The sequence below is a fragment of the Varanus komodoensis genome, unplaced genomic scaffold (genome assembly GCF_004798865.1).
Source record: "Varanus komodoensis strain SLA01 unplaced genomic scaffold, ASM479886v1 scaffold20_1, whole genome shotgun sequence".
NCBI classification, from domain to species: Eukaryota; Metazoa; Chordata; class Lepidosauria; order Squamata; family Varanidae; genus Varanus; species Varanus komodoensis.
This window is the reverse complement of record NW_025335587.1, coordinates 15,706,649-15,733,801: the sequence shown is the minus strand read 5'-3', so window position 1 is coordinate 15,733,801 and position 27,153 is coordinate 15,706,649. Positions and strand designations below refer to the sequence as shown.

The 27,153-nt window shown below is 46.5% G+C and overlaps 1 protein-coding gene across 1 annotated transcript; it reads right to left on the bottom strand.

The window, feature by feature from the left end:
* Positions 1 to 282: 282 nt before the first annotated feature.
* On the bottom strand, positions 283 to 26,892 carry NOS2 (nitric oxide synthase 2). The gene is made up of 26 exons (XM_044430077.1): positions 26,573 to 26,892; positions 21,469 to 21,550; positions 21,016 to 21,129; positions 20,423 to 20,571; positions 18,361 to 18,520; positions 17,104 to 17,195; positions 16,882 to 17,023; positions 16,330 to 16,469; positions 15,740 to 15,914; positions 14,514 to 14,615; positions 14,022 to 14,216; positions 13,449 to 13,531; positions 12,606 to 12,750; positions 11,464 to 11,568; positions 11,332 to 11,381; positions 10,243 to 10,417; positions 9,567 to 9,699; positions 9,010 to 9,088; positions 8,330 to 8,508; positions 7,719 to 7,882; positions 6,642 to 6,852; positions 5,702 to 5,789; positions 4,850 to 4,971; positions 2,128 to 2,276; positions 1,634 to 1,828; positions 283 to 1,185 (listed from the first exon to the last, which is right to left on the bottom strand). Exons 1-26 carry the CDS (start codon positions 26,689 to 26,691, stop codon positions 1,057 to 1,059), a joined length of 3,477 nt encoding a protein of 1,158 aa, XP_044286012.1. The 5' UTR covers positions 26,692 to 26,892; the 3' UTR covers positions 283 to 1,056.
* Positions 26,893 to 27,153: the final 261 nt, after the last annotated feature.

The window sequence follows — 27,153 nt, the reverse complement described above, 5'->3', positions numbered from 1 at the left end:
GCTATCTTCCCTTGAGAAAGCATCTGGCCACCACCAAAAAAGCCCTCCTTTTGCCATCCTCTAAGCCTCATCCTGAAGGAACATGTAAGGAAGCTCTTCTGGCCTTAACATTTAGGTTGGAACAAACGAGAAGCATGTATTGAAAGCAGATCCCAGGCCATCCAGAGCTTTCCACGTCAAACCTAGGACACAGAATTGGGCTCAGAAAAATACCCGGGAGCCAGTGCAGTTGAGAGAGAAGCCCATGTGATCGGTCCTGGCCGCGACATCTCTGTTGTATTTTGCAGCAGCTGAAATTCTCAGGCTTCGCATGCCACACATTCCAAGAAACCCAGCGGGCAGTGACCGGGGCCCAAAATATTTGCACTTGTGCTAGCCGATGGCAATAAGTTGAGGTTGGTCGAGGCACTGGGAGGTGGGAGATAATTCGGGCATCGAAGGACAGTGATAGCTGCAGGAGCACCCCAAGATTCTAGGGTGCAACGCTCTGAGAGCTTGTCCAGAGCTGAATCCCGCTGCCAGGATGCAGCAAGTTCAACACCTCTAGCACTGTACAAAAAATCCTCCTCCAGCCTCACCAGCCGATAATTAACATCTGGCCAGAGCAAGGCAATGGGCTTTATCCTCAGCTTCAAGGCCCGGCCCGGGAGAACTCCTGCTCAGCCCGTGAGCCCTGGGTGTGGAGTGCGACAGGTTGTGCAGGCGGGACGGTCCCAGCATCCCGGCCCGTAACTGCCCTGGCAAGCAGGAGCGTTTGATTTCTTGGAATTATGCAGTTGATAATATTAAGGTAAACGGTTCCGCTACTGGATGATGTAGGAGTCTTTGTCCAACAGAAAGTATAATAAAAAAGGGAAGAGGCTGGCTGCTAGTAAATGTCCCATAAAATAGTTGTGAACTAAACGAATAAATAGAATTAAATAAAACAGTGTTTTTAAAGGGGAGGGGGGTGTTCTGTAGGCCAAATTCTGCTCCTCCCACCCGAATTTTGGAGGGAAAGCAAAACTTGGCCCCTGCTTTTGGCAGAGAACAGGAGCAAATGTGCAGAAGTTATGGCTAAAATTCTAGCACTTCTTCAGATCTCCAGGTGCTTGGATCTGTCTTGGGTTCCAGTTCTTCTGATGCTTTTTGGCTTTCATGTGGAAATACCGCCCCAAAGATATCTTCATGGTACCGTTTCTGCCTCTGCAAAAGTCAACAGGTTGGGGTTGAAATGGAATAAATACATAAAGAATTATCTGCAACTTGTAATGAATTCACAGGCTGATAATCCAGTTAAAACTCAAGTGGCTATTATTTTTAATACAACCCCTATTAGATGCATTTCATTTCTGTGCTGCCCAATAGCCGAAATTCCCTGGGGAGTTCACAGTAATTCTACCACGAATGTTGCACCTTTTTCAACTCAAGAGGCGGAATGGGGACCTCACAGGGCTCTGCTTCGCACTCCTGGAATTCTTTTTGGGGGGAAAATTGTCCTCCATTAAAAGGATGGACACCAAATGGCCACAAATCAAGATATGGGGAGAAGTCGGGGCTTGTTGGACAACCCAGCTTCAGTGTTTCAGGTGACCCACGTTCGTGGTCCGAACCACACACCCTATTGGTTTTGCCAGTGAACTGAGCCACACACCTTAAGTTGGAAGCAATATTCTTCAGCCTGCTCTTTGGTCAAGCCCAGTAGTTTTGCAAATATCTCCTTCAGGGCCTTCGCCACTTCCCTGGCCATCCGGATGTCACCGCAGACATAAAGATGACCGCCTTGTTTGTGCAGGATGTGGCACACCTCTGTTTCTAGCTTGCTCCGAAGGAGGTCTTGGACGTAAACCTGTGGCCAGGAAAGGAAAGAAAAGAACCGATAGGTTCATGCAGCAGACCGATCCGGCTCTGTGTTACTCAGTGGGGGTTTGTGTGAATTTTGGGAGGTTCCGCACTCATTCCAGGAGGACTGGCAAATCTGCCGTGAGGCGGATCTCCTATTTGCGCGAAGTGGGCCGCCATTGCAAATGGGAATCGGGCTGCAGAAGAGGGTGAGAGGTCATTCAAAGGATTCTTGCAGTCTTGGATATCACACATTCTTCATGGCACCTCCATCCTTCTCGAAGCCAGGATGAAATGTAGGCCTACCTTGGGACAGCCAGGCTCTCTGGAGTAAGCGGTATAGACCTCTCGGAGGACCCCTTTCTGATGCATTTCCTGCATCTCGTCTTTGTAGAGGTGATCTAGGTGGGTGTTTCGGCAGCCGAACAAGAGAATCATGCCGTTTCCTTTGATTCCTAAAGAACAGAATCCCAGTTAAGTTTCTATTCTGAAAAACGTTCACTGGAGTTATGTGCAATGGTGCAGTCAGGACTGGATTTTGGGGGAGATGTCCAGGGACCCCACTCAAGGGAACGAGAAGGAGGGTCCCCAAATACAGCAAGCCTGGTTTTACACATTTGGAGGTGAGTGAAGCCGGCCCATGGCCATGAAACCATGCACACAAACACACCTATAAAACCATTAACTCCAGAGTATTACATGCCTACCCTCAGATCAACTACGGAGGTTCTTCTCTGTAAGCCACCCCTGAAGGAAGCAAAGAGGGTGGCCGCAAGGTGAAGGGCCTTCTCAGTGGTGGCTCCCCCACCTGTGGAATCCGCACCCCAGGGAAGCACAGCTGGCGCCAAACACTATCTATGTTCTGCCAGGTAAAAACTTTTTACTACCATTTTAACGTGATTCTGTCCTTTTATGTTGGCTTTGGGACACGTGGAACAGTTGTAACTGTATTGCACTATACTGCTTGCTTGTTGTTGTACCTGCCTGCTCATTTTCCCTGCACACGCAAGTTTTATGGCAGGCGGGCATGTTAAACGGTCTCAGTAGCTGTACTTGGCATCCTTTAATGATATTTCGTAATCTGCTTTCAAGACACTTTCAATACATAAATAACTGCACTAAAATTCCAGCCTGTTTCTTGGGGAGCACGCTGTTTCAGAGCATCCCCCTTCCTCATAGAAACACAGAAACAGAGCGAGTCAGATGGGGCCTCCTGGGCCATCTAGTCTGACCCCTGGCTCCGGTCGGCTCCGCTCACAACATGCCCACCATGTGGACGTCCAGCCTATCCTTGAACACCCGCACCAATGGGGCCTCAACGACCTCCCGTGGAAGCCCATTCCACACCCTCGGGGTCCTGACTGTCAGGAAGTGCTTCCGGGCATCCAAATGGAACCTGGGTTCCTCTCTGTGCATCGCCCACAAATCAATCTATTTATTGCATTTTTATTCCGCCCTGCAGGCCTGCGGGTGGTGAAGGAGAACGGGAGCCACTTGGAGCGGAACAGGAGAATGTGCGACAGAGTTTGCAGAACTTTGCACGCGCTCCGGGCAGGGGAGGATTCGGAAGCAGGGGAGGGGCATTTTGGCGGGAACCCCTCCCCCACGGGGGCTTGCCATAAAGGGAGGGGCTCCTGCCGCTTCCCTCAGTCCTCCCCCGACCGCCTTCGGCGCCTCAGGGCCTTCCCTCATCCGCTGTCTCCTCAGAGCGTCTCCACCTCTTTTCTAACATCTCTGAAGGTCTTTCTTGGCCCGTTCTGCTTGCAAGCCCCCTCTGGCCACTCTCTGCCTCCCTCCACACAAACACTGAACCAAACCATACCCAAGAAATCCTTTTTTGGCTCCCCTGCCTCCTCTGTGGCTTTTTATTTATTCATTAACTTGCTTATTTTGGTTTTTATACCCTGTTCTTTGGCTCTCAGAAGGGGCTATACAGTAAAACCCTAATAAGAAAATTATTATAATGCGCTCTCCAGAGAGGTCCGCCTGGCACAATCACTGTATGCTTTTCAGCACCAGGTTAAGACCTTTTTATTTTAATATGTTTTCATGGGAATTGGATGTTATTGTTTGTATTTTGTTAATTGCAGCCAGCGTGAAGGAGTCAATTTATCTATTTTATCCTGATCTATGTTGTAAGCCGTCCAGAGACACAAGTAACGGACGGCATACAAATTTGACAAAATAAATAAATAATGACAGTTAGTAAAACTGTAATAACAAACAATTTAAAAGTAGTGACCCTGGTCATACTGGCATTTAAAAATACAACCAACACCAGTACAAATACACCAATGATTTGGTGATACTCAAAACACCGAAATAATACCAACAGCAAATGGCAAAGCACATGCCCTCATGTCAAAATGGGCGTGTTTTTCTGCTTCTGTTTCTCGCCCCTCTGCCCTCTTTTCAAAGGCACCGCAGGCTCCCGTCCGTAAAGGCATCCATTGGATGCCATTGTGCGGCGGGCTTTGCACCTCTCGTGTCCAAGAATTGTGCAAGGCGTGCAAAGGCACGGCCGGGCGTTCTCCAAGCAGGCACAGGAGCAAGATGGAGAGACGCAGGAAGGCCAAGAGCAGGCCAAACGGCCGAAGGAAGCGCCTTCCGAAAGCCCCGCAGTCCCGGGGTCGAAGTGGTGTGGGATGGAGCCACGCCGGGTACCATCTGCCACGGGGCTGCCCGCAGATGCCTCTTGCACGCCCCGGAGGCCCGAGCCTGTCTTCCATGCCAGAGGGAGAAACTAGGGACTGGCCTGATGCCCCCCCTTCTGCCATGGTCCCCAAGACGCCTGCGGTACCAGGGGCACTTGGAGCCCCCCGGAGCCGATTGGTACCAAGGTCCGTAGAGGACGCTCTCGCTCCCCGATTGCCGGCTCGGACGGGCGTTGGGTTTCGCCAGTGCCACAATCGTACCGGGGCTCTTTTGGTCTGTGGGGACTATTCCACCAAGGACCCACATGGGACCCCTCTATGGGCCGGTGTATCGTCCTGGAATCTCGAGGGTGTGCGTTGCTGTCTGTCTCTACCTTTTGTTTCCAAGTCATACAGCCGTTGTTGCCAGAAGCTTCTGAACGGAGCAATTCCTGTGCCTGGCCCAATTAGGATACATGGTGTTTGGGGGTCTTTTGGCAGTTGGAAGTCCTCGGCACTAGACAACAGCACCCAGAAAGGGGAAGAGGTAGAACAGGATGGTGTTAATTCACAGGAAGTTACCATTGCAGTGAAACGAGACCCCCACCAGTTCGAATCAGAAAGCACCCAGTTCAGATTTCCCCTGTGTCATTAACTCATTTGGCGAGTTGTCGTTGTTGTTGTTATTATTAATATTGTTATTTCTGTACCACCCCACAGCCTCTTGGCAATTTATTTTTCTTATTTTTGTTAGCTTAATTTAAAAAAATACAATTAACATAGTAACAATAAACATAATTAAACATTACTAATTAACATCATTAAACAATACATTACTATCAGTGCTCCCTCCACCAGGACCAAAAACTCTAGTTTACAAGAACCCATAAATTCTCTCTTCTCCAGGTCAATCTCCCACCTTATTTATACAGCCGAGTAATGATTTGCTTTCTTACGTGGTTCCAACTTGCCCTGGGTGTGCATGTTTGTGTTCTTTTTGTAAATGAAAAGTGAAATTTAGAAATCCCTGCACTTGGAAGACTAGTATATGAGGGAAAAGGACCTTCGCTACTTGATATGCTAGCTTTTTATCTGTGGGGCAGGTCGTGGGTTTTGTTTTGGTTAGCAAAAGCAGAGAATCAAGTTCATGGGGTTTTTACATGAACAGGATCAGTTTCCATTTCAGAGGACAGGGTGGTGGTAATGTCATCAGGTGTCATTTTGGGGGTGGGAGTTCTTGCATTTACCTGCGAACAAAACAGTGGATTGTCTTCCTTGGGCTGATGGTGTTCAGCCAGGTGCTGCATACTCCGTGATGTAGTGCCCCTTTTCCATCTGAGAGCAGGGAGAAGGGAAAGACATATTAAATACTATTTTTTTGCCTTGCTGACATACCAAAAATGCATATGGCATGCCTATTTTATAGTAAAGTTATTGAAACACGTATTTTGCATGTTGCAATACAATGTTAATTTTTAATCCCCCTCCTCATCACAAATTAATGTGGCATTGGCTGAGATCTATGAAACAGTATCTATGAAACCGACATGGACTCCACACAGACTAATTTGCCCACTTCTTTGGAGTGAAGATACAAACTCGCAGACCAAATGCCCCTTCTCAGCTTAAAAATTAAAAAGCCTGGCACATAGAAATCTAGCATATCAGCAGAAAGGGTACACTCAAATCTGTTTTCCTGACCCAGACTTCTCTATGTTGAGAGCCACTGTGATGTAGTGCTTTATTGGGTTGTAAGCCGCCCCGAGGCTTCGGCAAGGGGCGGCATAGAAATGGCATAGAAATGTTCTAATAATAATAATAATAATAATAATAATAATAATAATAATAATTAATATGTCAGACTAAGGTACTCTGGGTTCCTTCACATACTCCGGTGCCAAGATACTTTGCAGAAAGCTGAGGCTGCAATCCCAGGCAAGCTTAGACAGAAGGAAAGCCTACAATTCCCAGCATGCCCCAGCCAAACTGGTTGCCTGAGGCATGCTGGGACCTCTAGGACTTTTTCTTCTCTAAACTTGCATACACTAGTACCTTAAGACCCTAAATTGCTTGCAGTGAAGCTAGGTCAACCATTGTCACAGTGCTATTTTCCTCTTTCAGATGAAGAGCTTTGAGTCCAAGTGGAATCAGCGCCTTCCAAGAGGAATCTCGGGAAGTGCCAATTACCTCTGGTCCGGTAGGTGACCACGGCGACCGTCAGATGAAACTCTCCAGGTTCCTGGTCTTGTGAAGAGCTGATAGAGTAATAGCGGGGCTTCAGCAATGGCAGCTGGGAGAGCAAGAAAGAGGGAGAAACCTGGACAGACGGGAACTCCTCCAAGACCTCCAAGAGTGTGGGGCTGTTGTAAAACTTCCATGTGTTGTACTCCTCCAGGCTCTAAGATGCAAAACAAAAATGCACGCATGGAACCTCATGAGGTGTGTGGACATCTTGGGCATCCTCTACAAGTGCCAAGAGAACTCTTGGTTTGGCCAAGTGGATTGCAAACAAGCTTGTCTCCTTTTCTTTGAAGAACGCAGGCAGTGCAGGTCGGTGATTCTAACCTGCTAATTGACTCTAGTGTAAGCCTGGATTGGGACTGCCCTACACGACTGGGGAGGGGTTAACTCTTCTCACCCCACCACCTTTTCCCTTACATTCTCCTTCTCCCTTGCATGTGTGCTGGTGAAACAGGTAATCTGTGTCTCCTCCTCTCATGCTGACATTGCAACGAGTCCCCACCCGTCTTAGAAGCAAACAAAATATTCAGAACGGTCAGGACTGTAAAAAGCTTTTACCAACAGCAACTGTGTCCTAAGAGAAGTTTTCAGCCCTCGAGAAGAGGGAAAAAGTGACAGACACAATTTATCATTGGGCTGGGAGGAAAAGGAGTGGCCGGCTGGTGAACTCTGCTGTGATGGATTCATAGAATCATGGAACAGAAGAGTTGGAAGGGGCCATGAAGGCCATTGAGTCCAACCCCCTGCTGTTGCAGGACACCAGTTTACACCATCCCACTCAGGTGGCTGCCCAGTTTCTTTCTAAATGTCTCCAGGGTGGGAGAGCCCACCACCTCGCTAGACAGTTGGTTCCACTGCCGTATTGCTCTGACGGTGAGGAAGCTTTTCCTGATGTCATTCCTGGCCTGCTCTTCCTCCCAGCTGCTGTCAGAGCTGCATTCACAGGTGAGCAGCAGGTGTGCAGCGCAAGCTCGCTGGACGTATTTTAGAGATGTCCTTCCACCTCCAACCTGGCAGACTCACGTGGCTCAGGAGGTCCAGCCGCTCTTTCTCGCTCTCTTCCTTTGCCAACTGAGAAAGGGCTCTGAGAAGTTGTTGGGAAGGCGGAGTCGTGATGTCCAGGAAGTGCATCAAGGCCTGAGCAAAGGTGCACGCTGGAAACCTTTTGTCAGGGGTCCAGTAGCCACCTGGAATTGAGGAAGCGGTGAGGAAGTCAGCTGGAGAGAGGAGAGGTTTCTCAGCTAGCCTAGCTGCTTTCTTGCCAAGATGGGCTTTTTTAGCCTTCCGCTAGCCCATCTCAACCCAGAAAGGACAGGACAATATTATTAGTCAATTAATTAATTAATTAATTAAAAGCTTTTCTGTCCTGTCCCCTACAAAAGTCTTGGGAAGCTTACAATAAATAAATAGAATAAAACAAACCCCATAGCAGCTGACCATTAATATACTAAAACCCCAGTTAAAATCAATTAAACATTAAAATAGTGGGAAAATAAAAAGGGTTTGGCCTATTATTGCTCTGCCCTGTTGCTACCTCAACTCGATACTTTTGGTACTTCAGATCCCATCAGCCCCAGAAATCTACATGTTTATGAGACTGTTCCTTGCCCTCCCTCCTTGGGTTCCCAACTCACAATCCCGCCGTGTTTCCAGACGAATGATCTCATCAGACGGAGGTGCATCCGCCACACGAGCAATGATGCCATCCACGAGGGACTTTTGGTTTTCGGGGAAGATCCCAAGATGGTCTCCAGGGAGGTGTGCGGTTTCCTGACTGGCCTCACAGGAAAGCTTAATTAGGACGGTGGTTCGGCTGCAACGGAAATAAAAACACGGGCCTGCCTTAAGTCACAGGATTTCCTTGCTAACACCAGTTTTAATGGGATGTATTCCAAGGATCAGGTGAGTGGAGTCTCATGGGTCTGTTTCTTAAAAGGGTTGAAACTTCCAGACCATTTATGGAAAACCTTTCCATCCACAGAGGGTTTGCGCTAGTTTGAAGAAGGTTGCTGAAATGTGCTAGTTAGCAGAGAGATGAGAAAGGTTCACCTTCCTATACATTTTGGGTTATGACTGTCCACTGCACACTGTTCTAAAATGAATAGCATTTTTTCTAGGTTGGAGAACAGTTAATTGAGGAGCGGCATGAGCTGCAACTCTCTGAAGGGCTATATGGAGCAGAGTCGTTTGTTTGTTTTAACCAACTTACTTGGTAGTGGATCTAATAACAGCCCTGATAACAGGTAAGTCAAATCAACCAGTCCTCAGGTGAAAAAGGGATAAAAGTGGGACGTCCAGCACAAGACAAAAATACCTGGAATTTGAACTTTGCAGGTTCTGTCGAAATTCAAGCTTCATTGGAATGACATTTTTCCCATGGATGCCATGGAGTGCTGAGGAAAAAAATATAGATCATTCTCCATTACAAATGATAGAACATTCTAGATAATGCCAATCTGTAGCAGCTGTTTATTGTTGCAAAGTACCATCAAGTACATGTTGTATCTGAACCTGCATGTGGGACTCTTGCACGGGGGCACCATGGAATTCATGTGCAGATAAAATCCCTCCATAGAATAGGGATTAGGGTTATGGCCAAGAAGGGTCCATGCATTCGTAAGCCTCAGAACATACCCAAAAGTATTGGGGACATTGGTGGGGGGGTTGTCCTGATAGCCCGAGTCCTGGGCCTTTTGAAATCTCACAGCAACCCTGCAGACAAGCTTAGGATTATAACTCACTCAGTCATGAGTCAAAAACCTTAACGATTAGAGTGTTCTATGTACCATCGAGTCAAGATCTGTGTGTTAGGACGGTGGTGGTGACAAAGCTAAAGTGACAATGACAACATGGAGTAGGAGAAGAAAATACCTTTCCCCAAATCCAGTGGCTGGGAATCATACACGATCCTGAAATCTTTTGGGTCCCAGGCTTCATGACAAATGAAAAATTTTGGTAACACAATCGTGTTCTTTCCGCGGATATCAAAAATTTCACAGGCAGTCTGGAAAAGATGGAAAAGAGTTATGGGGGTAACAACAGTGAGGGGGGTTAGAGGGACTGTGCTAATTTAATTAAGTGAATTTCAGTCAATTAATTGATTTTTAAAAATATTGTTTCTATGCAAAGTGAAAGAAATATAATCAATTGGTACTGAGTTGCCAGTTCCTGGATAGCTCAGAGGGGGAAAATTTTGAGGATGTTTCCATCAGTGTCAAAAATTCAACGGTTTCGGATGGCTAGCTTTCAAGGGGACAAAATAATTCACCTCTTCAGGCAGCATTACTCTGAAGCAGCCTGTTTACCCCCTAGTCCCATATGGTCCAAAGGCACAGATTGGCATCCCAGTGACACAGCCAGCATTTATTGTGTGCTCAGGATTCCTCATGCCATTGCTTATGGATTCTTTATGTGATGCTCTGACTCCTGGGAGCCTTGGATCAGGGCCTGGGAAAGTCTGCAGTGCGACGTTGGAACTGGTGGCCTTCAGGAGCCGTTCTCACACACCCACTCCGGACCTCTGGTACCTTGTTATGATCGTGGTTACCTTGAATGTGGTAACAGCCCAGGAACGAAATGCTTCCTCCTGACCATTGAGTTCGTCTCCTTGGCCTATCGAGGCGATTGGACACGCCCCTAGCTGTGCGAGCTTTTGATCCACAGAATGGGCGAAGGCACAAAAGTCTGGGTACATGGTTGAGCCCAAGCCAAAGACGGCATATCTGTATTCCAAAATGGGAGCTGTATTAGCTTGCATGTTGATAAAAGCAATTAATTAATAGGATACGGCTTGGGGCAAATGGCTTGGGAGCATTGCTGAAGCTACATGGACCTTCTGGGTGGTAGTTCGGTGGTAGAAACCTGCACCACGTGGAATGGAAAGGTCTTGGGTTCAGATTCCTGACACCTCCAGGCTGGGCTGAGAAAGTTCCCTCTTGCTTTCAAAATCTGGAGAATTGCTGGGACTGCGTGTTGGATTGCAGCCCCGTCCATTGCATGATGGGAACAGTAGTTTAGCACACATGGAGGGCAGAGAATTGGGAAAGGCTGTTGCAGATAATGCAAAGCCAGGTTAACTTGTGCTCTGACTTGCTACATGCACCTTCCCCTGTTTCTCCTTGAAGAAGCTGGTCCTGCTCATCCTTGGTACAAGAAGGGCAGAAGTCCAGCAGCTGGACAATACAGTGAAGGGAAGACCCTCACTGTGCTATCGAGGGATGCAAGAATCTCTCTTCAAGGTCCTTCAAGTTAAACCTCCAGCTCGGCCCACTTTCTTTCCTTTTCCAAATGCAAACTTGTGGAAGTTGTTACTTGAATGGGAAAAGGTACATTTTTAAAACTAGATTCCCCCCCCCACCATTGACTAACATCTGTGAAGATGTGTTTATTCTCCAAAATGCACATTTTAAAGGCATGCATGTTTCTAATGAATACATTTTGTGGATGTGACCACACACTTGGATAAGTGTGAACTGTGCCCAAATTTTGTTGCCACATTTGAGGGTCCCAACAGGGCAAGTTTTGATGCTTAACTGAGATGAAATTCTCATTTATTCATAGTGGGTTTTTTCTCTGTTCATGGCTGCAGAATCTCAATACCAGAATACAGAACTGTGTAACATAAAATTCTGTTCACCTGAATTTGTTATGCAGCTGTTTCATGGAGAGAAGGGAATTCTGAAGTGCCTGCAAGGAAAATACAGAGAAAGGTTTACATTCCATTGACAACAGCAAACCTATGGACAGAGTGTGTTTAAAAGCAAATTACTTTTCCGTTGCTTGGTGAGTCACCATTTCCAAAGGTACTTGTGACCACCAGGAGCAGAGTTTCCTTCTCAAGGTCCCCTGGATCGTAGTTGTCCATACAAGTAATCTAGAAAGAAGATGAAAGAGCATATGAGGAGGCAGGGGAAGAAAATTGTGGCTGAGCAAAGAAATATTCATCTCAGCAGCCTCTCTTGGGGCACTCCTAATCCCTGACTGAGTTGCAACCAGAAACGTCCAGCAGGCATCAACCTGCTGATCTGGTATTTAATCCAGGGCTGATGGAATGCACGGCCCTCTCAATGTCATAGAATAGTAGAGTTGGAAGGGGCCATGAAGGCCATCCAGTCTAGCCCCCTGCCATTGCAGGACACCACGTTACACCATCCCACTCAGATGACTGTCCTGTTGCTTTCTGAATGCCTCCAGGGTGGGAGAGCCCCCCACCTCTCCAGGCAGCTGGTCCCACTGCCGTATTGCTCTGATCGTGAGGAAGCTTCTCCTGATGTCCAGCCTGAATCTGGGTTGCTGCAACTTGAATTGATTATTCCATGTCCTGCACTCTGGCATCAACAAGAAGAGATCTTGACCTTCCTCTTTGTGACAGCCTTTGAGTTACTTATAGAGGGATCTCATGTCCCCCCCACCCCTGTCTTCTCTTCACAAGGCTGAACATGCCCATTTCCAATGTCATTGGACTAAAAGTCCCTGGCCACTGGCCGTGCTGGCTGGGGCTGATAGAAGTTGGAGTCCAATGCCTATTTGTTTCAGGGGGGCTTCTCTCCACCAGGCCCCAGGACATATTACCAGTTGTTAGTAAACAGGACACCCCGTTTTGGCATCCCCCCCCCCTTTTTACACTTCAAAGTTTTATTGTTTTCTACTCACTAAACAACAAATAGTTATTCCAAAGACTTCAAACATACTGGGTACAAAATCGTATTTCTCTCTACAATTGCTATGTATTCCAGCCCTAATTGAAATTCCAATTCTCTAGTCAATGATAGAAAAAGCCCCATGTTTGGTAGTAAACTGTATCTTCTTTTTCCTTAAGGGATAAAGTCAGTCTACCCATTTCCACACAGACCAGTATCTTGTTTAAGATCAATCTTTAGTCAGTAACTCTTCCTTCCTCCAACTCTTTACCTTGGTATTGAAGGCACAGTTGAAGACGTCGCCCAGGTGGCCGGCCAGGGTTTCCGATTTCCCTGTTTCTGTCGCATACAGGATGGTCACTTTGATCCTGGTGGCGGCGGCTCTACGCATCAGCGAGGATGCAAAAAATACCGCCCTGGGAAAGAGGAGGCAGTGAAGTAATTGCCAGTGATGGTGACAACTCCGTAATGCTCACCCAAAGCAAAGGATGAACTGAAAGAGCTTTTCTGCACCTCGAAGTAAAGCCTCGCTTGTTCGCACAGCACAATCATGCCTGATTTGGACCCTTGCTGATGATAGCACTGGGTGAGACACTGCTCTGGCGTGGTCCTTCGTAGTAAGTGGACCTCTGCCAGCGAGCTCAGTTGTCTGTCTAGTCCAAAATCATCTGGTTGGATCGGCAGGGGCCATCCGCAGAGGTTGTCTGCATGCAAGGAATGCTCTCTACCCCGAGTTAGGATCTTTTCAGAAGCATCTCTGAGGAGCAGAGCCCTTGGACTAAGTGCCAGAAGGGGGCGTCTTTTTAAGAACATAGGAAGCCGTCTTACATTTCGACACACTCTTGCTCCATGTAGCCCAGTATTCTAGCACTGACTGGCAGCAACCTTCCCTAGCCTCACCTGGAGGTGCCAGGGATTGAATTTAGGATTTTGTGTGCAGACTAGGGGCTCTAGGGGCCACTCCCTCCAACCTGTGCTCATGGGAGGATTCTCTGGGTGGCACCTGTTCCTTGCAGGCTTTGAAACAGTTAAATGCAAGCTAGTGACCTTGATCAGCTTTTTTCTGTACCAAAGGATGCTCCCAGAAAGGTAACGCTTTTTGCTAGACACTTACTTGGCCCAAGTGCAGAACTTGACCACTCTTTTTCTTGGTTTGCGTCTCTCGTCTTTCCAGACATGTGTTTTCCATGCATCCACCTTGGAAGGACATGGGGAGGTTGGATAATCCGAGAGAGAGAGAGAGAGTTTTCACTTGCTATCATAATACTAGAACTTAGTCTTGAACTTTGAGAATTTCTCCAGTCTTAATTCGGATCCTTTGAGATTATTATTATTATTTTTAAATCCATGAAAATTCACAACTGTGCATACATTCATTTTGCAGACATGTTTGCATAATATATACATTTGATACAAGCAATTATCCTGATAAAGGTGTTTATCTGAACATTGCCTCTTTCAAGATATGTTTTTTTCTACACATGCTTTGACTGAGTAACTCAATTTGGAAATGTGCAAATTTCGAAGGATAACCAAGTTTCGATTCGTAACAGCTGTCGGAAAGTGAGAAATTAAGTACGTTCACATTAAACTTATAATGTGAACTGAACAAGTTCTTCTGCCATTCCTGCTGAACAGGGCCCTCCTGAGAAAGACATTGCACTTAAACGTGACCATTTTTTCTCACCTGGTAATAATAGAAAGGCGACAAGATGTAGTTCAACATCTCCTGGTGGAACACAGGGGTGATGCTTCCCGAGATGGGAGGCACAAGCCATACCCAGTCACCCGGGCAGCCGCCTCGGAGACGATACTCATTCTGCATGTACTTCATGAAAGACTCCGTGGCGGAATGGTGGTCCATGATGGTCACGTTTTGTTTCTGGAAGAGGCACAGAAGCTAAGTGTGTGTGACGGTGATGCACACTTACAAAATAGTTCCCGGAAGGAGAGCCGCTTTGATGCAGAGGGGCTCCTTCCTCCTGCGTCCACTTCTTAATCTGCCTCCTATTGTCCCAAAGCCCCGATCTATGGAGTTCTGTAATATTCACTCCATGGGCAACTGCCCTTTCAGGCAAAAGCTGATTCCCAGCCCTTCCTGGAGGTGTTGGAACTGAGTGCCGAAGATGTTCTCCACCGTCAAGCTATGCCTGCCACCTCCTCTCTTTCTCCTACTCACCTGAAAACTGTGCAACACAGCAATGTTTACTTCGATCACAGCTTTGTCCTTCCACAGCGAGGACAGTTTGTTTGTTTCAAGGCCCATCCGCTTCCCAACATCCTGCAGGAAGATGAGACACAGAAAGAATCACTTGTCTTATCCTGGATTTCAAAGGATACCATCCCCAGATTATTGAAATGACCTCAATATAGCTGTGTAGACTGGAAACCATCCCCCAGTTATGGAAAGCTGGAGCTGCAGAATATTCACCAACATTCTAACTTCTGAAGAGGAAGCTCCACTCAATCCACTAGTGAAAGCCCAAGAGTTAGAGGAAGCCATCCTTGGTCCTGGATTGCAAGCTCTGGATTAGGCAGTGTGCAACACTGAGCTAACTTCTGGTATTGCAAGCAGTGGTGTCAGAGCACCCTAACTGGACCGGCACCCTCCGGTATGCCCATGATCGGTCACTGGTGCTCAGAAAGACCTCTGTGGAGACTCCCAGAAGTCTGTCTCCAACCAAAGAGAGAAAATACCAGGATATATGAACAGGATTTAAGGCAGGTTCCTATATTCCTTAATTAAAATTGAATTACAGAACAATTTATTTATATTTTTATGCTCCATCAAAGTATTATAAACTCAAGATGGTTTACATAAAAAGACACAAACAGACAGACCATTATTACACAAATAAAATAATCAAAGATTCCTAAGTGCCAGTACTTGCTGCAACTAATTAAAATACACTATTGATTAGAAAAAACTTAAAAGGTTTTGCCCTGGTGCTGGAATAAATAAAGCACCGCCACTGGATACACCTCTCTGGGAGCGTGTTGCATAATCAGGGCATTATTGCGAAGAAGTCCTCCTCCTCTTTACTTCTTTCAAGGAGGTCTCTTGGAGAAGGACCCCATGGATGATCTTTGGGTCCAGGCAGGCTTGTATGGAAGGAAATGTTCCCTAAATTGTTTAGGGCTTACATGTTACTGTTAATTAAAACCAGTTATATAGAACAAATAATGCGAGCCACTTGCTCAAAGCTGCAGCTTTCTATGCTGGATGGTTTTGTTCCTGATTTCTGTTGTTGTTGATATGGTAACGATAGCTGGAAACCATGTAGATAGCAAATTTCAAGAGGAAAGCAATAAAAGATGGGGCAGAAGAGGCAAAAGGTGAGAAAGGACCAAGCATCTGAGCCCATGGAATCGCAGTTCTGTGGAACAAACCCCCTGAAAGATTACCTGCAGGATATTGTAGCGGTGAGCATCACAGAAATCTCGTACCCCGATCTCAGTTGCCATGTACCAGCCGTTAAAGGGACAAGCAGTAAACTCCAACCCTCCAACCTCAAGGAGCATGTTGGAGACAGCTGGAAGTGCGTACCACTTCAAGTCTAGCTCTTTGAACCAGGTGAATCTGTCAGGAGAATCACACAGAATCCAATGAACAAGCTGTGCATCGATTAATTTATGGTATTTTCAGCCTGGTGTTCAGCTCAAAGGAGCTTGGAAACATCATACACAGAATCAGTCAAACGGGACGATCACTCCCCACATACTTTTTTATTTTTATTTATTAGATGTACTGTATATCATGCCTTTTTTCCTATCAAGGATCCCCAGGCACTCTGGATCTTTTTTGAATCCCACCTCCAATGAGCTACCATAGCCTGCTTTTTAGCTCTCAGATCAATTCAACATAATTCCAGCCCAATGAAAGCCAGGAGAGCAAAGCTGGTCAGCTAACAACCTTGCTTTGACCCTCGCCCGCCCGCCCGCCCGCCCGTTGGGTGCAGGCCCGGAATGCCTGCATCCGAAGCCAAGATGCTCACGTGGGATGCTCTATCGGCACTTCAAGGACAAGCTCTGGCGGCAGTTCAAATAGTTCTGGGTCTTGGCCGTTGGCTTGGAGGATCCATGGAAGAACATCAAAGCGGCCATACCTGGGCTTCCAACCAAGCTGGATACAGAGCTGGGCAAAGGGAAAGAAACATGTTTGTCTTGCACACCGCCATGAGAGACCTTTAACTCTTTGGGTGCTTCCTTCAGGGCTGGGAATGCCCTTGAGCCCCATGATCCACCGCCATCCCAATCACCTCTGCCATGCAGCCCAAACGGGGAAACACCATGTGTATGAAAGAGAAAGACTCAGCAAGTAGAAAAGGAGAGCCGGGAGTTGGGAAGTTCAGAACTGGAAGCGGGAAGATGGCTTCCACTCAAGGGTAGGCATGGCTGACCTTCTGTAGATGGCCCACACCCCAGCAGGTTCCCCCAAACAGGAGCACCTTGGAGTCGCTTCTCCTCTTCCCCACAACAGCCAGCCTGTTCCCCCACTCAGGGAGAAGTCCGGGCATCTTTGTTTTCGGCTTTGTTTTCGAGCATACCTCGGTGAATGCCACAGTAGCTGGATCTCCCATGATGGAACCATCAGGCATTTGGTAGCCAGCGTATCGGATGAGCTGGCTGTTCCATATCCGGAAATCATGTTTCCCATCGGTTCTCTGTGGAAAGATGGTGATCGCCGACCTGTTTGAAGAGACAGAGCAGATGACAACCATCCCTGTGGTTGCAGGAATTCAGGTGGGGTGAAAGAAAAGAAGCCATACCTTATGTTTCCTCCATTTGTTGAATATTGCACATGGCGACAGAGGTGCTCAAACATTTCCTTGGCAGTGGAACAACTACGAGCATCAAACACCTACGATGTTCCAGTGTGGAAACAAAAGAAATAGTTAATGACTCGAGTTAGCGTTCCAAAAGAGGCAGTGCAAAATTAAACAGAGGAAACCCCAGAGGCTTTTAGGTTGGGGGAAGACTGAACCTTAGACCCAGAATCCAACCCTGGCTTCTCTAGAGGGCCACCCCTTTTTCCCAGCCCCATGTCAACCACAGAGCCTTTGGTGGATTCCTGGGTTTTGTGTAGTTGTTTTCCCCACTCCGAAATATTGGGATCCTGATCCTGAAGGCCAGTGACTAAAAGAAAGAGTGCTAAGCTCAGCTAGGTGGCATTTTCAAAAAAATGGCTGTGTCGCATCGCACACGCGCCAGTACTGAAATGTAACTTCACCCCTTGTGGGAGACTTCATTCCGTGGTCTAACAACCTCCCCTACCTATGGTAGAATGAAGGAAAGGCTCTGAAAAGAAACCAGCAAAATAAAGACAGGAAGCTTCTCGGCTCGTTGCAGGAAAGCACCAATAATAACTGATAACAAGCTGAGGCTCCATATGGAAAGTTCGGTTCATCATTCATGCCAAGCGATTCTAGGTAAGTTCGGGGTGTTAATGTTCATGTTTGTTGCTCAGTCTTGTGGGGGCTTGTCATGATAAGATCCTGGACATGCACATGGTGGGCATGTCATGAGTGGAACCAGCTGGAGCCGGGGGTCAGACTAGGTGGCCCAGGAGGTCCCTTCTGACTCACTCTGTTTCTATGTTTCTATTTACCACCATGTCTGGGGCTGCCCCCAGGTTTTTGATAGCCCTTGGCCAAGAAACCTGCAGTGGGTTTTCATCGTTGAGTCTATCCTCTCCCCACCCTTCTCATGAGCTACTCCTGCTTCTCCTCCTCCTCCTCCTCCTCTTCATCACAGCTACCACTTAGAATCCTACAATAGTAGAGCTGGAAGGGCCAGAGGGCCACCAGGTCCAGCCCTCCGCTCAGTTCAGGGTTCCCAGTTCAACCATCCCTCCCAGAGGACTGTCCGGCTGCATCTTGGATGCCTCCAGGCTGGGAGAGCCCACCACCTCCCCAGAGCACTGCTTGCATTCTCATGCCGCTCCATCAGCCATAAACAGACCAACCCTCAGATCAGGCCCTGATGAGGCCAGAGCCTGGTGAGAAAGCAGAGGGGGATCCAGTCACCTGCAGATTGGACCACTGGATTCTCCCAACACATCGTGGGGCGTTTCTCCAGGCCTGCTTTGTCGCAAAGTTGAGTTCCTCCCCAGTCAGCTGATAGCTTCCTGTTGTCTCTATCTCTTCAGCCACTGCTTCCAAGCGAGCAAGTTTGTTGGGTTGTGGCCTAGGAAAAGCCAAAAGGAATGGTAACCACAGGGAACAAGGAGCAAAGAAAGGGAAACACCTGGCACTGATCTAATTCAAAGGAGCCATTTACAAAAATATCCCTTGGGCTAACTTCCTATCTTCCACATCAAGGGAATACACAGAAGGGACTGTAGGAAAATTCTTCTGCACTGTGCATGAGATAAGGCCCTCAAGCTGGCTTGCCCGCCCCCCTCTTACAAGCAAAATACACACACACAAATATTTAAATTTTTCAAGCAATGGCGATAGGAAGGGCTTCAGTGTTTGGGTGGTCTGGAATTAAAATGAAGCTTAAAATTTCGTACTACCTTGACAAGATATAATAAAAGACATTATAGTGAGATATCATTTCCTTGGCAAAGATAACAATAAGCACTTGATTTCAAATGATTAGATTAGAGGTGTTTTAATAAATCTGTGTAAATTAGGTTTTCAAAGGGGAAGATTAAGGCACCTTTCAAAATCACTCTGGTCTCTAAGCTTGAATGAAGGAATACAGGTGCATGTGTGGCTAAGAAACTATTCCTGATATTTGGTGAGATTGCCAAATTGACCAAGCATATACTGTACTTAGTGATCATTCTGAAAACTGCCATCAGAGCTTGTGGTTTGAAGATGGTTTATACACTCTAGTTTGGTGGGATGTCTGAACCAGCACACAAGAATGGTGGTCTTAAGCCCACTTCCAGAAGCCAATGTGTTCTGTAGAAAGGAATTAATTTATGAAGGTGAGAGTTCAAAAGGAGGAAACCTGAGCCAGAGAAGTGCTTCAAAGCCATGGGTTGCTTGCGGTGCCTTTGGAAGGTGAAATCATGCTTGATATGATTATTGAGTCGAGATTTTCCCACCTCTGCCCCCAAATTTATCCCAACAAAGTTGGCTACTTGGTTAAAATTTCTTTATAGTACACTTCCATTTAGATTCAGCAGATTTCATAACTAGTTGGCTGGCTGAATTTCACTCATTGGTGACGCTCACTTTTTTCGTGACCCACACTTCATGAATTTGCTGTTTCGTTAGGAATTGTGAGCTTCTGAGCATGCGCAGTGTCTGTCTGAAGAACACCAGTCCTGCACATGCAGTGAGTTCACTGGTTTAACTCTCATGGCCTCTTGGTTTCTTGGAGAGGAGGAAGACAATGACCTGCAACCCGTCTTCTTGTCTCCGTATCACAGCAAGGGGAGGTCTGGCCAGTGGGGAGCCATTCATGGTACTCCTTGGTGGTGAACCTATTTTGGCGGTGCAGCTTAGTACCATGGATAGCTCCTACCAAGCTGCTCTAAAGCTGAAAAGAAAAGCTGCAATGGATGAGCAACCCCACTGGTGAGAGGAGATTATCCATTCTTTTCAGAGTCATTTTTACTGTATGTTTTCACTGTTATAAAATTTTTAATGCTGCTTTGATTTCATGGTACTTGCACTGTATTTAATGGAATCATAGAGTAGTAGAGCTCATACGTGCAAGTCCCACCTCTACCATAAAAGTGGTACAGTCCTGGAAAAATGGTACAGTCCTGTAAAAGCCGGATGCCTTGACTTGACTGATTGTACAAGCCAGTGCTATTGGGTGGGATAGAAATGAATAGACAGAGAAGGAAGTGAATCCAGTACAGATTTAACTTATAAGATGGTGAGAACATGAAGTGCTTTGAATGGCTGAATTGTTTATTATTATAGTTTTCTGTGTCCTGAGTACCCCAACCATATTAATGAACATTCAAATATGGAATCCTCTTTTGCAAAGCAGTGCAGAAAAGAAGATGGCGCTACTGACAGAAATGAGATAAAGTTGGTTTCCCCCTCATTGCAATCATCTAAAAGGGCTCCCAGACGAGCAGATGGATGCACAAGATAAGTTAAAAAAGAGAGAGAGTCTCACTCTTTAGATGCGTCATAGAACTGACTGATGAATTCTTTTGCCTGGACTAATAATTCTTCTTTGGGGATGGGTCCATCCCGGGGACCCCTGACCAAACTTTGGGGGTTCATGAGAGATCCCTGACAAACGCGGGTGCGGCAGTTCAGAACCTGAAAAAACAAAGAGACAAAACGGTGAGAAGGACAGGTCAACCCGTGTCCCCGCGTCTCTGGAGGTCCATCATCAGAGCGATTCAGCTAGCGAGTACAAGGGGAAAGGGCCTCGTTAGTGGTAGTTCCACACTTCAGGTCTTCAAGAAGGATGAAGGGGAGTACAGACCTTTCCTGGAAGCCTCAGCTCACCACATCTAAGCATCCCATTGTTCGCTCGTGACACTGGGGGTTTTGTTTTGAACGAGTGGGACCTGCTACACAAGAGTTAGGCTTCCAGCCGGCCAGGTCTCCTCCTAGCCGATTCCATTCCATCCCATCCCTGGCATTCCATTCCCCTTCCAGGGGTCTGTAGTTGTCGCTGTCCCGATACAATTAATATATTGAACAGAGAGGTGTGTGCAATGATAGAGTGAAAAAGAAATCCCCAAAGCATCGTCTCACCTCTTTTGCCTGGTGGTGCAGCACATCTTGGAAGCTCGACCCGTTTTCCCAGTTTTTAATTTTTAAGTTCCTCAGGCACCCAATTGCTTCCCTGGAGTTATTTTGCACAGGTTTCTGAGCAGAAAGGAAACCGCAAGATTACATATGAAATTGCTCCTTTGTCACCTTACTTAAATCATATGGTTTTCCATGTTAAGATGAGATCCCTGCATTTCCATGCATCATCATTCTTCTAAATTCACAGCTGTAGGTGAAAGCATGTGTACATTCAATGCAAAAAGTATCCTCTCTCTACGTGAGTCATTCATGGCTATCATGACCCCCCACGGCAACCTGGGCCTCCCAGATGGTAGCCAGATCCTGAAATGACCCCACCCCACTGCCTCCCAAATCTGCACGCACCTTAAGATCTTCAGACTGTCTGGAAAACGGACATCGCAAATCCGCACTCACTTCCCTCGGTGTCTCAATGTGCATGATGGCGTCCAGTTTCCTATATAATTCATTTACGACAGCACCTTCCTGTTTTCCTGAACTAGAAGAACAAAAAGAAATGGATTTTAAGAGAAGGTATTGCTTAAGATGAAAGTATTTCAGGTTAAGCTGAAGAGCAGTGATAGAAGCAGCTTTGTACTTCGCTGTGGGAGGACAAAAGGGCTTACAACTTTAAAGGATCCTGACACTCTGATTTAATCTGGTGGAAGGAGGAGGATTGTATATGCCATCCTGACCAAAGTTAAACACCGGGGGAACTGCAGCTGGATGCCCATTCCCCAGCTGTAGCAAGGCACCCTAGGATGGCAAGAAGACGTCCTTCCAAAGCAGCAAACGTTGACATCGGCTTCCAATTTTTCTCCCTGCTTAAGAGGTCTAGGAGCTTTGCATAAGGAGAATGAGTGAGGTTTAGATCTCATTGCCTCTCTGAGCTTTCAGCTGTGTTGCTTCTCCTGATATCTCACCTTCTCAAAGAGTTGTGCACAACTTTTGCTTCTTAATGCCATTAAGTTAACAACAACCCTGAGAGGTAGGCTCAGTGGAGAGATGGACTGGCCCAAATTCCTGGCTGAGGGGGCCAGTCCGTCTCTCCACTGAGTATGATCCACCCTAGGCCAACACTCTGCTTGCGGCATCCCCTAATTATTCCCTTAATAATATTGTCCAACTATTTTAACCCTAGGATAGGGCACAATGAATTACAGATTTGCACTCTGACAAACCCCCTCCAGTAATATGTCTTTTACTTGAGCGATCCATTTCTTTCCTTCTGACTTTAGGCTTGCCAGACAAGCAAGAGAGATCTTCCATCTATATTCTTTATGGCTTAAATTACACCTCTCTCAACTTTTTTATAATTAGCATTCTATCCAGTACTATATAAAGCTAGCCTAAAGAATCTTTTTCTTTAATTTTAGATTCCTGCCAAGGCTCTTGTTACTTTTATGTGTTCAGCAGTGTAGACTCGCCAGGTTTCACTCTTCAATGGAGCTGACTGTGGTCCTGAACCAATGGAAAGCATCATTCATCAGCACCAAGGATAGCTCCTTAAAAGTTGGGGGCCCATTAACACCATCCAACAAGCTCCTCCGAATATAGGGCGATCCTGTGTCATGTAGTTCTTTTCATGATTGCTGATATTCCGTGTGCAAGAAAGAAACATGAAAAGCAGATTCCGGTGGCAATAGCATGCCGAAATAAAGCTCGGCAGCAATTTAGTAAATGCAAAAAATACATCCTGGAACAATGCAGTGAATTCAAAAGGTGCACAGTGGCTTCAGTCCCACTCTGCCATTGAGTACAGTCCAGTAGTTCCCCACCGGGGAACCCTCGTCTCCACCTGTGCCTGAACAGCTCAGAAAAAAATGTTAGAAGTCCATATTCAGTCCGGCACTGAAGTTTCCTTAGAAAGTTATTTCTTTAGACAGAGAAACTCCGTCCCTCTTTGGGGGACAAACTACTTATGAATCCTGATGGAGAGGGCCGTGGTTGCTGGACTGTGTATTGCCATGAGTGAGAAAGCGTCGCAGGTTTGAGCAAGCCAAGAGATGATAGACAGCTGAAGAGTCTCCAACTGAGCCTTAGGACCAGATGTGGGGTGCCTTCCAAATGTTGGGACTACGATTCCGTAAGGGATTCCAATCAGGGATTTTGGAAACTGTTATCCAGAACTCTGTTGGGCTGTGCATTGCTTTTCTCTGCTTTGCATGTATATTTGTAAATTGAGAAAAAAAATGCAAATGATCTGGCTCTGGGGCTGCCCATGGAGACACTGGAATTTCTGTATGCCGAATAGTTACGGGGTCCATCTGATTCCACATTGCTGACTGGGGAAAAGGGGAGTGCAGGAGAAAAGGGGAGTGCAGGAGAAAAGCCATTAATTTCTGCTGCACCGCTCTGGTAAATGCAAGATTTCAGCTCAGTTAAATCAGGAAAGGTTGTGCAGGATATTCCTGGAGTGATGCAAAGACTGGAGAACCACCCAGAAGCCCAAACAAAGGAACCACATCAAGTCACTTCAGATACGAAGTTTTACCGTTCTAGTTATAGCCACAGAACAAAAGCAGGGAAAGTAATTGACAGAGCCCGTGACTTTGGGGGATTAACTGGGTGGATATTTCAAGGGGTCCCTGACCAATCATTTGCTAAAAAAATAGCTGTGAATTTCCTTGTTTTCCGGTATAATAATGACTTTTGAACTTGTCTCTTCCTTTTTGTTTTGATCTTTGTGAGGAAACAAGAAATAGATTATTTCTTTAAATATTGCATCCTTATCCCACCCTTCCTTTAAAGTGCATCAGGTTGTGTACTCTGGGATTTTTCTCTTCCCACATTTAGCATCACAGCTTCTGGCCTCCGTTCCGCATGCTCTGGGAACCTCTCTCCTGGATTACCGTAACGCTCTCTGCATGGGGCTGCCTTTGAAAATGGCCCAGAAATTCCACCTGATTCAAAACGGGGCAGTGTGACTACTAATGGCTTGACAGTGACGTACTGGTCCTCTTTCAGCTGCACTGGCCGCCCAGCTGAAGGCCTGGCTCAATTCAGAGTGCTGGTTTTAACATTTAAAGCCCTCAATGGCTTGGGGCCAGGCTACCTGAAGGAGCGCCTTGCTCTGTATCTTTCCATCTGGCCCCTAAGTTTCTCTACTAACCAATTTGCCTTCTTTCTTTGTCAGAGTGAAGCCTGCTGTTCTTGATGGCGTCACCTTCTCATAGTCCTGTCTTTGCCCACCCCCAAAGCACGGAGATGGGGAGAGTCCTGGTAAAACCCTGGAAGGTAAACACCGTCCAACTTTCTCTGTCTCTGTCAGCTTTTGACGGAGTGAACACGAAAGAGGCTGTTTTTGGACAAGCCTTTCTGAAGTGGAGCTACAAAGGCTCATGGGAGATCCAGCGTTGTTGCCTTTGAAGGGAAGTTTGCTTTACCTTAGGAAACACCGGAAATGGTCCCGAGGTCCTGCTCTGAATGAATCCAAGGCACTTCCTGAATATATATTACCCATGGAATAAGGGCCAAATATGGGGAATGGCCACTGAACCCCAGCAGGTTCAGCAGCCTGAATGTATGTTTAATGTTGGAAAGAAAGATAAAAATTTATAAGCTGCTGTATGGGTAAGTATATTTTTAAGGAAACAGCACACAGTCAAAGAAAGCAAACCGACAGGCAGCTGGGAATATCCAACTGTGCTGAAGGGTGGCCATTGAATGATGAAGGTGACTTGATAATTATCAAGGTATTTCCCCATATACTGCAAAAATGTTGAAAAGATATGGTCCCATATGGGACCATATTCCAGGCACAATCATATGCACAATCCTAAGGCAGTGTTTTTGTATTTGATCATAAAATGATAAAAAAATGTGTATACATCTTTACACACAACAAAACCATATTCATATTCATAGTGTAATCATCCATAACGAATCGCCAGCAATTGCAAAAACTCAAAGCAATGGGCCTGCTAAATTTTTATCCTCAAACTGAAAATTGGGCTTGACTCTTTAAGTGAGCAAAGGGGGTGCCAATAGATAGGAGAAGGCTAAACCTGTAAGTGAAAAACTCATTGCGTTTCTATCTGTCCTTCCCCCAAACAGAGCAGCCAAGACCTAGAAGCCGTGGGCTCTTGCAGTGGTCCTCAGTTCTCTCTACTTGCCATTGGAGGTTACCTGAAGGAGCGCTTACGTCCATACATGCCCGCTCGCCCCTTGAGATCAGTGGGGGAGGCCCTTCTCTGGGAACCCTCCGTGAAGGAAATTAGGAGGGTAAGTACTCAGAGGAGGGCTTTCTCTGTGGTGGCACCCAATCTATGGAATGCGCTCCCCAGAGAGGTCCGCCTGGCGCCGTTGTTATTTGTTTTTCGGCACCAGGCGAAGACCTTTTTATTCAAACGTTATTTTAATTGTTAATATTATTTATTTATTTATTTTATTCTTTGGCCAGGGCGACTTAATTTATACTGTTAAATTATATTGTTTTATAGGATATTTTTTATTTATGTTTGTGAGCCGCCCCGAGGCTTTGGCGAATGGGGCGGCATAGAAGTTCCCTAAATAAATAAATTGTGGCGGTGTGCAGGTTATCCCAGACAGCGCATGCATGCCCCCCCTAGTTGCGAACACCCTCCAGCTCAGCTTACCTTTCCTTTTTCCTGAATGGATGGGCACTCTCCAGAATGAAAGTCCACCCTGCAGATCCCTGCAGTTTATATTTTCAAGAAATGCCTCTCGGCTCCATGTGGGTCCCAGAGGCATTCCTGAAAATTAAGATGGTGCTTAGATTTGCAGGATGCTGGCTTTGCGGCTTGAATGAGTGGAAAGATGAGTCCTTTTTTAAAAGTGTGCAATGAGGCAATCCTACAGAGATGCCAAAAACCTCCAAAGAGGGAGGGTTAGGACATCCTGTGCGCGGATCGCCGGGTGGATTGCTAGGTGGATTTTGGCTGCCTGTTGGTACTTCTGAGGGGGAGAGGAGAAGGTGCTGCCAGGTTACATCATACCTCGTGGGAGCCAGTCTCTCCTCTCCTGCTCCTCACTCGAGGAAGTTTTTTTCCGCTTGAGGCGTGAGCAAGAGGAGCAGGATCCAAGCAAGATCCCCAACTCTGGGGCTGGAGCGGTTTTGCGACTTCAGAGCTGGGAATTCCAAACCATCCCGTGGGCTCCCTGGATGCTGTCCAGCGGGCCATGGGGACATTCCCCCTGGGTGTAGTTCAATGTGTTTGGACAGAAGGTCCGACAACTCTTAGCATGGTCCAGCCAGCCATAGGAAAGGACTATAACAGCTGTAAGGGGTGGGGAGAGCACAACTTCCAGCTGCAACCTTCGAATTTTGTTCCTGTGGCTGCACCTTGAGCTCCCAAAGAAAGACCGGATATAAACAAATTCACTAAAGAAACAAACCAGGTAGGGATGATATTACAATCTCTCAAAGCAGTAATCAATTACATGTTCTGTGTGAAATGCAGCTGCTCTGAATTTATTGCCATGCATTTCAGTTTCAGTTGTCTCATTCCTCAGGTAACCCCCTACATTCTGGGAAAACAAGAAAAGCCAGCAAGCTCACCTTTTAATGTTCCTGGTGTTTTTTTCCATGTTATTGTTAATATCCTTCTCTTCTTGGGACTCGTTTTTACCGGTTTGAGGCTTAAAAAGTAACTGCCAAGGGCACATCATTTTCCTCATATTCGGAGACTGTTTGGCAGCACTCAAACCGTGTTTAACCAGGTGGACACCTTTCTGTGAAGAAAGAGATAAAACAACATTTTCAGGAATGAAGAATTACTGTTTTTTGCTCCCAGAGAGAAGGACCGAATCAAAAATCTCTCCCAAACATCAAACTTTCCGCTGCTGTCTGTGAGGCAGGTATTTTAGACTCTGACCTTAATGGTCTTACACACGCCACATCCCACCTGGAAAAGGTAATGGGTTTTGCTTCATTTACTTCAAATGGTCTTACCAGGGCCCCTTTCTGTAGGTGGGAAGGTTTGTTAAAGTCCTATGCTAGTTTAGACAGAAAAACTGAGGCATTCTGGGAGTTGCACAGCTTCTCTTCCATGTTCTTCCCACTATGCATAAGGTATCCATACTCTTCCAAGTTTGGCAGTTCAGGGGCAGCCTTACCAGATTTAGCTGTTTACTATCACA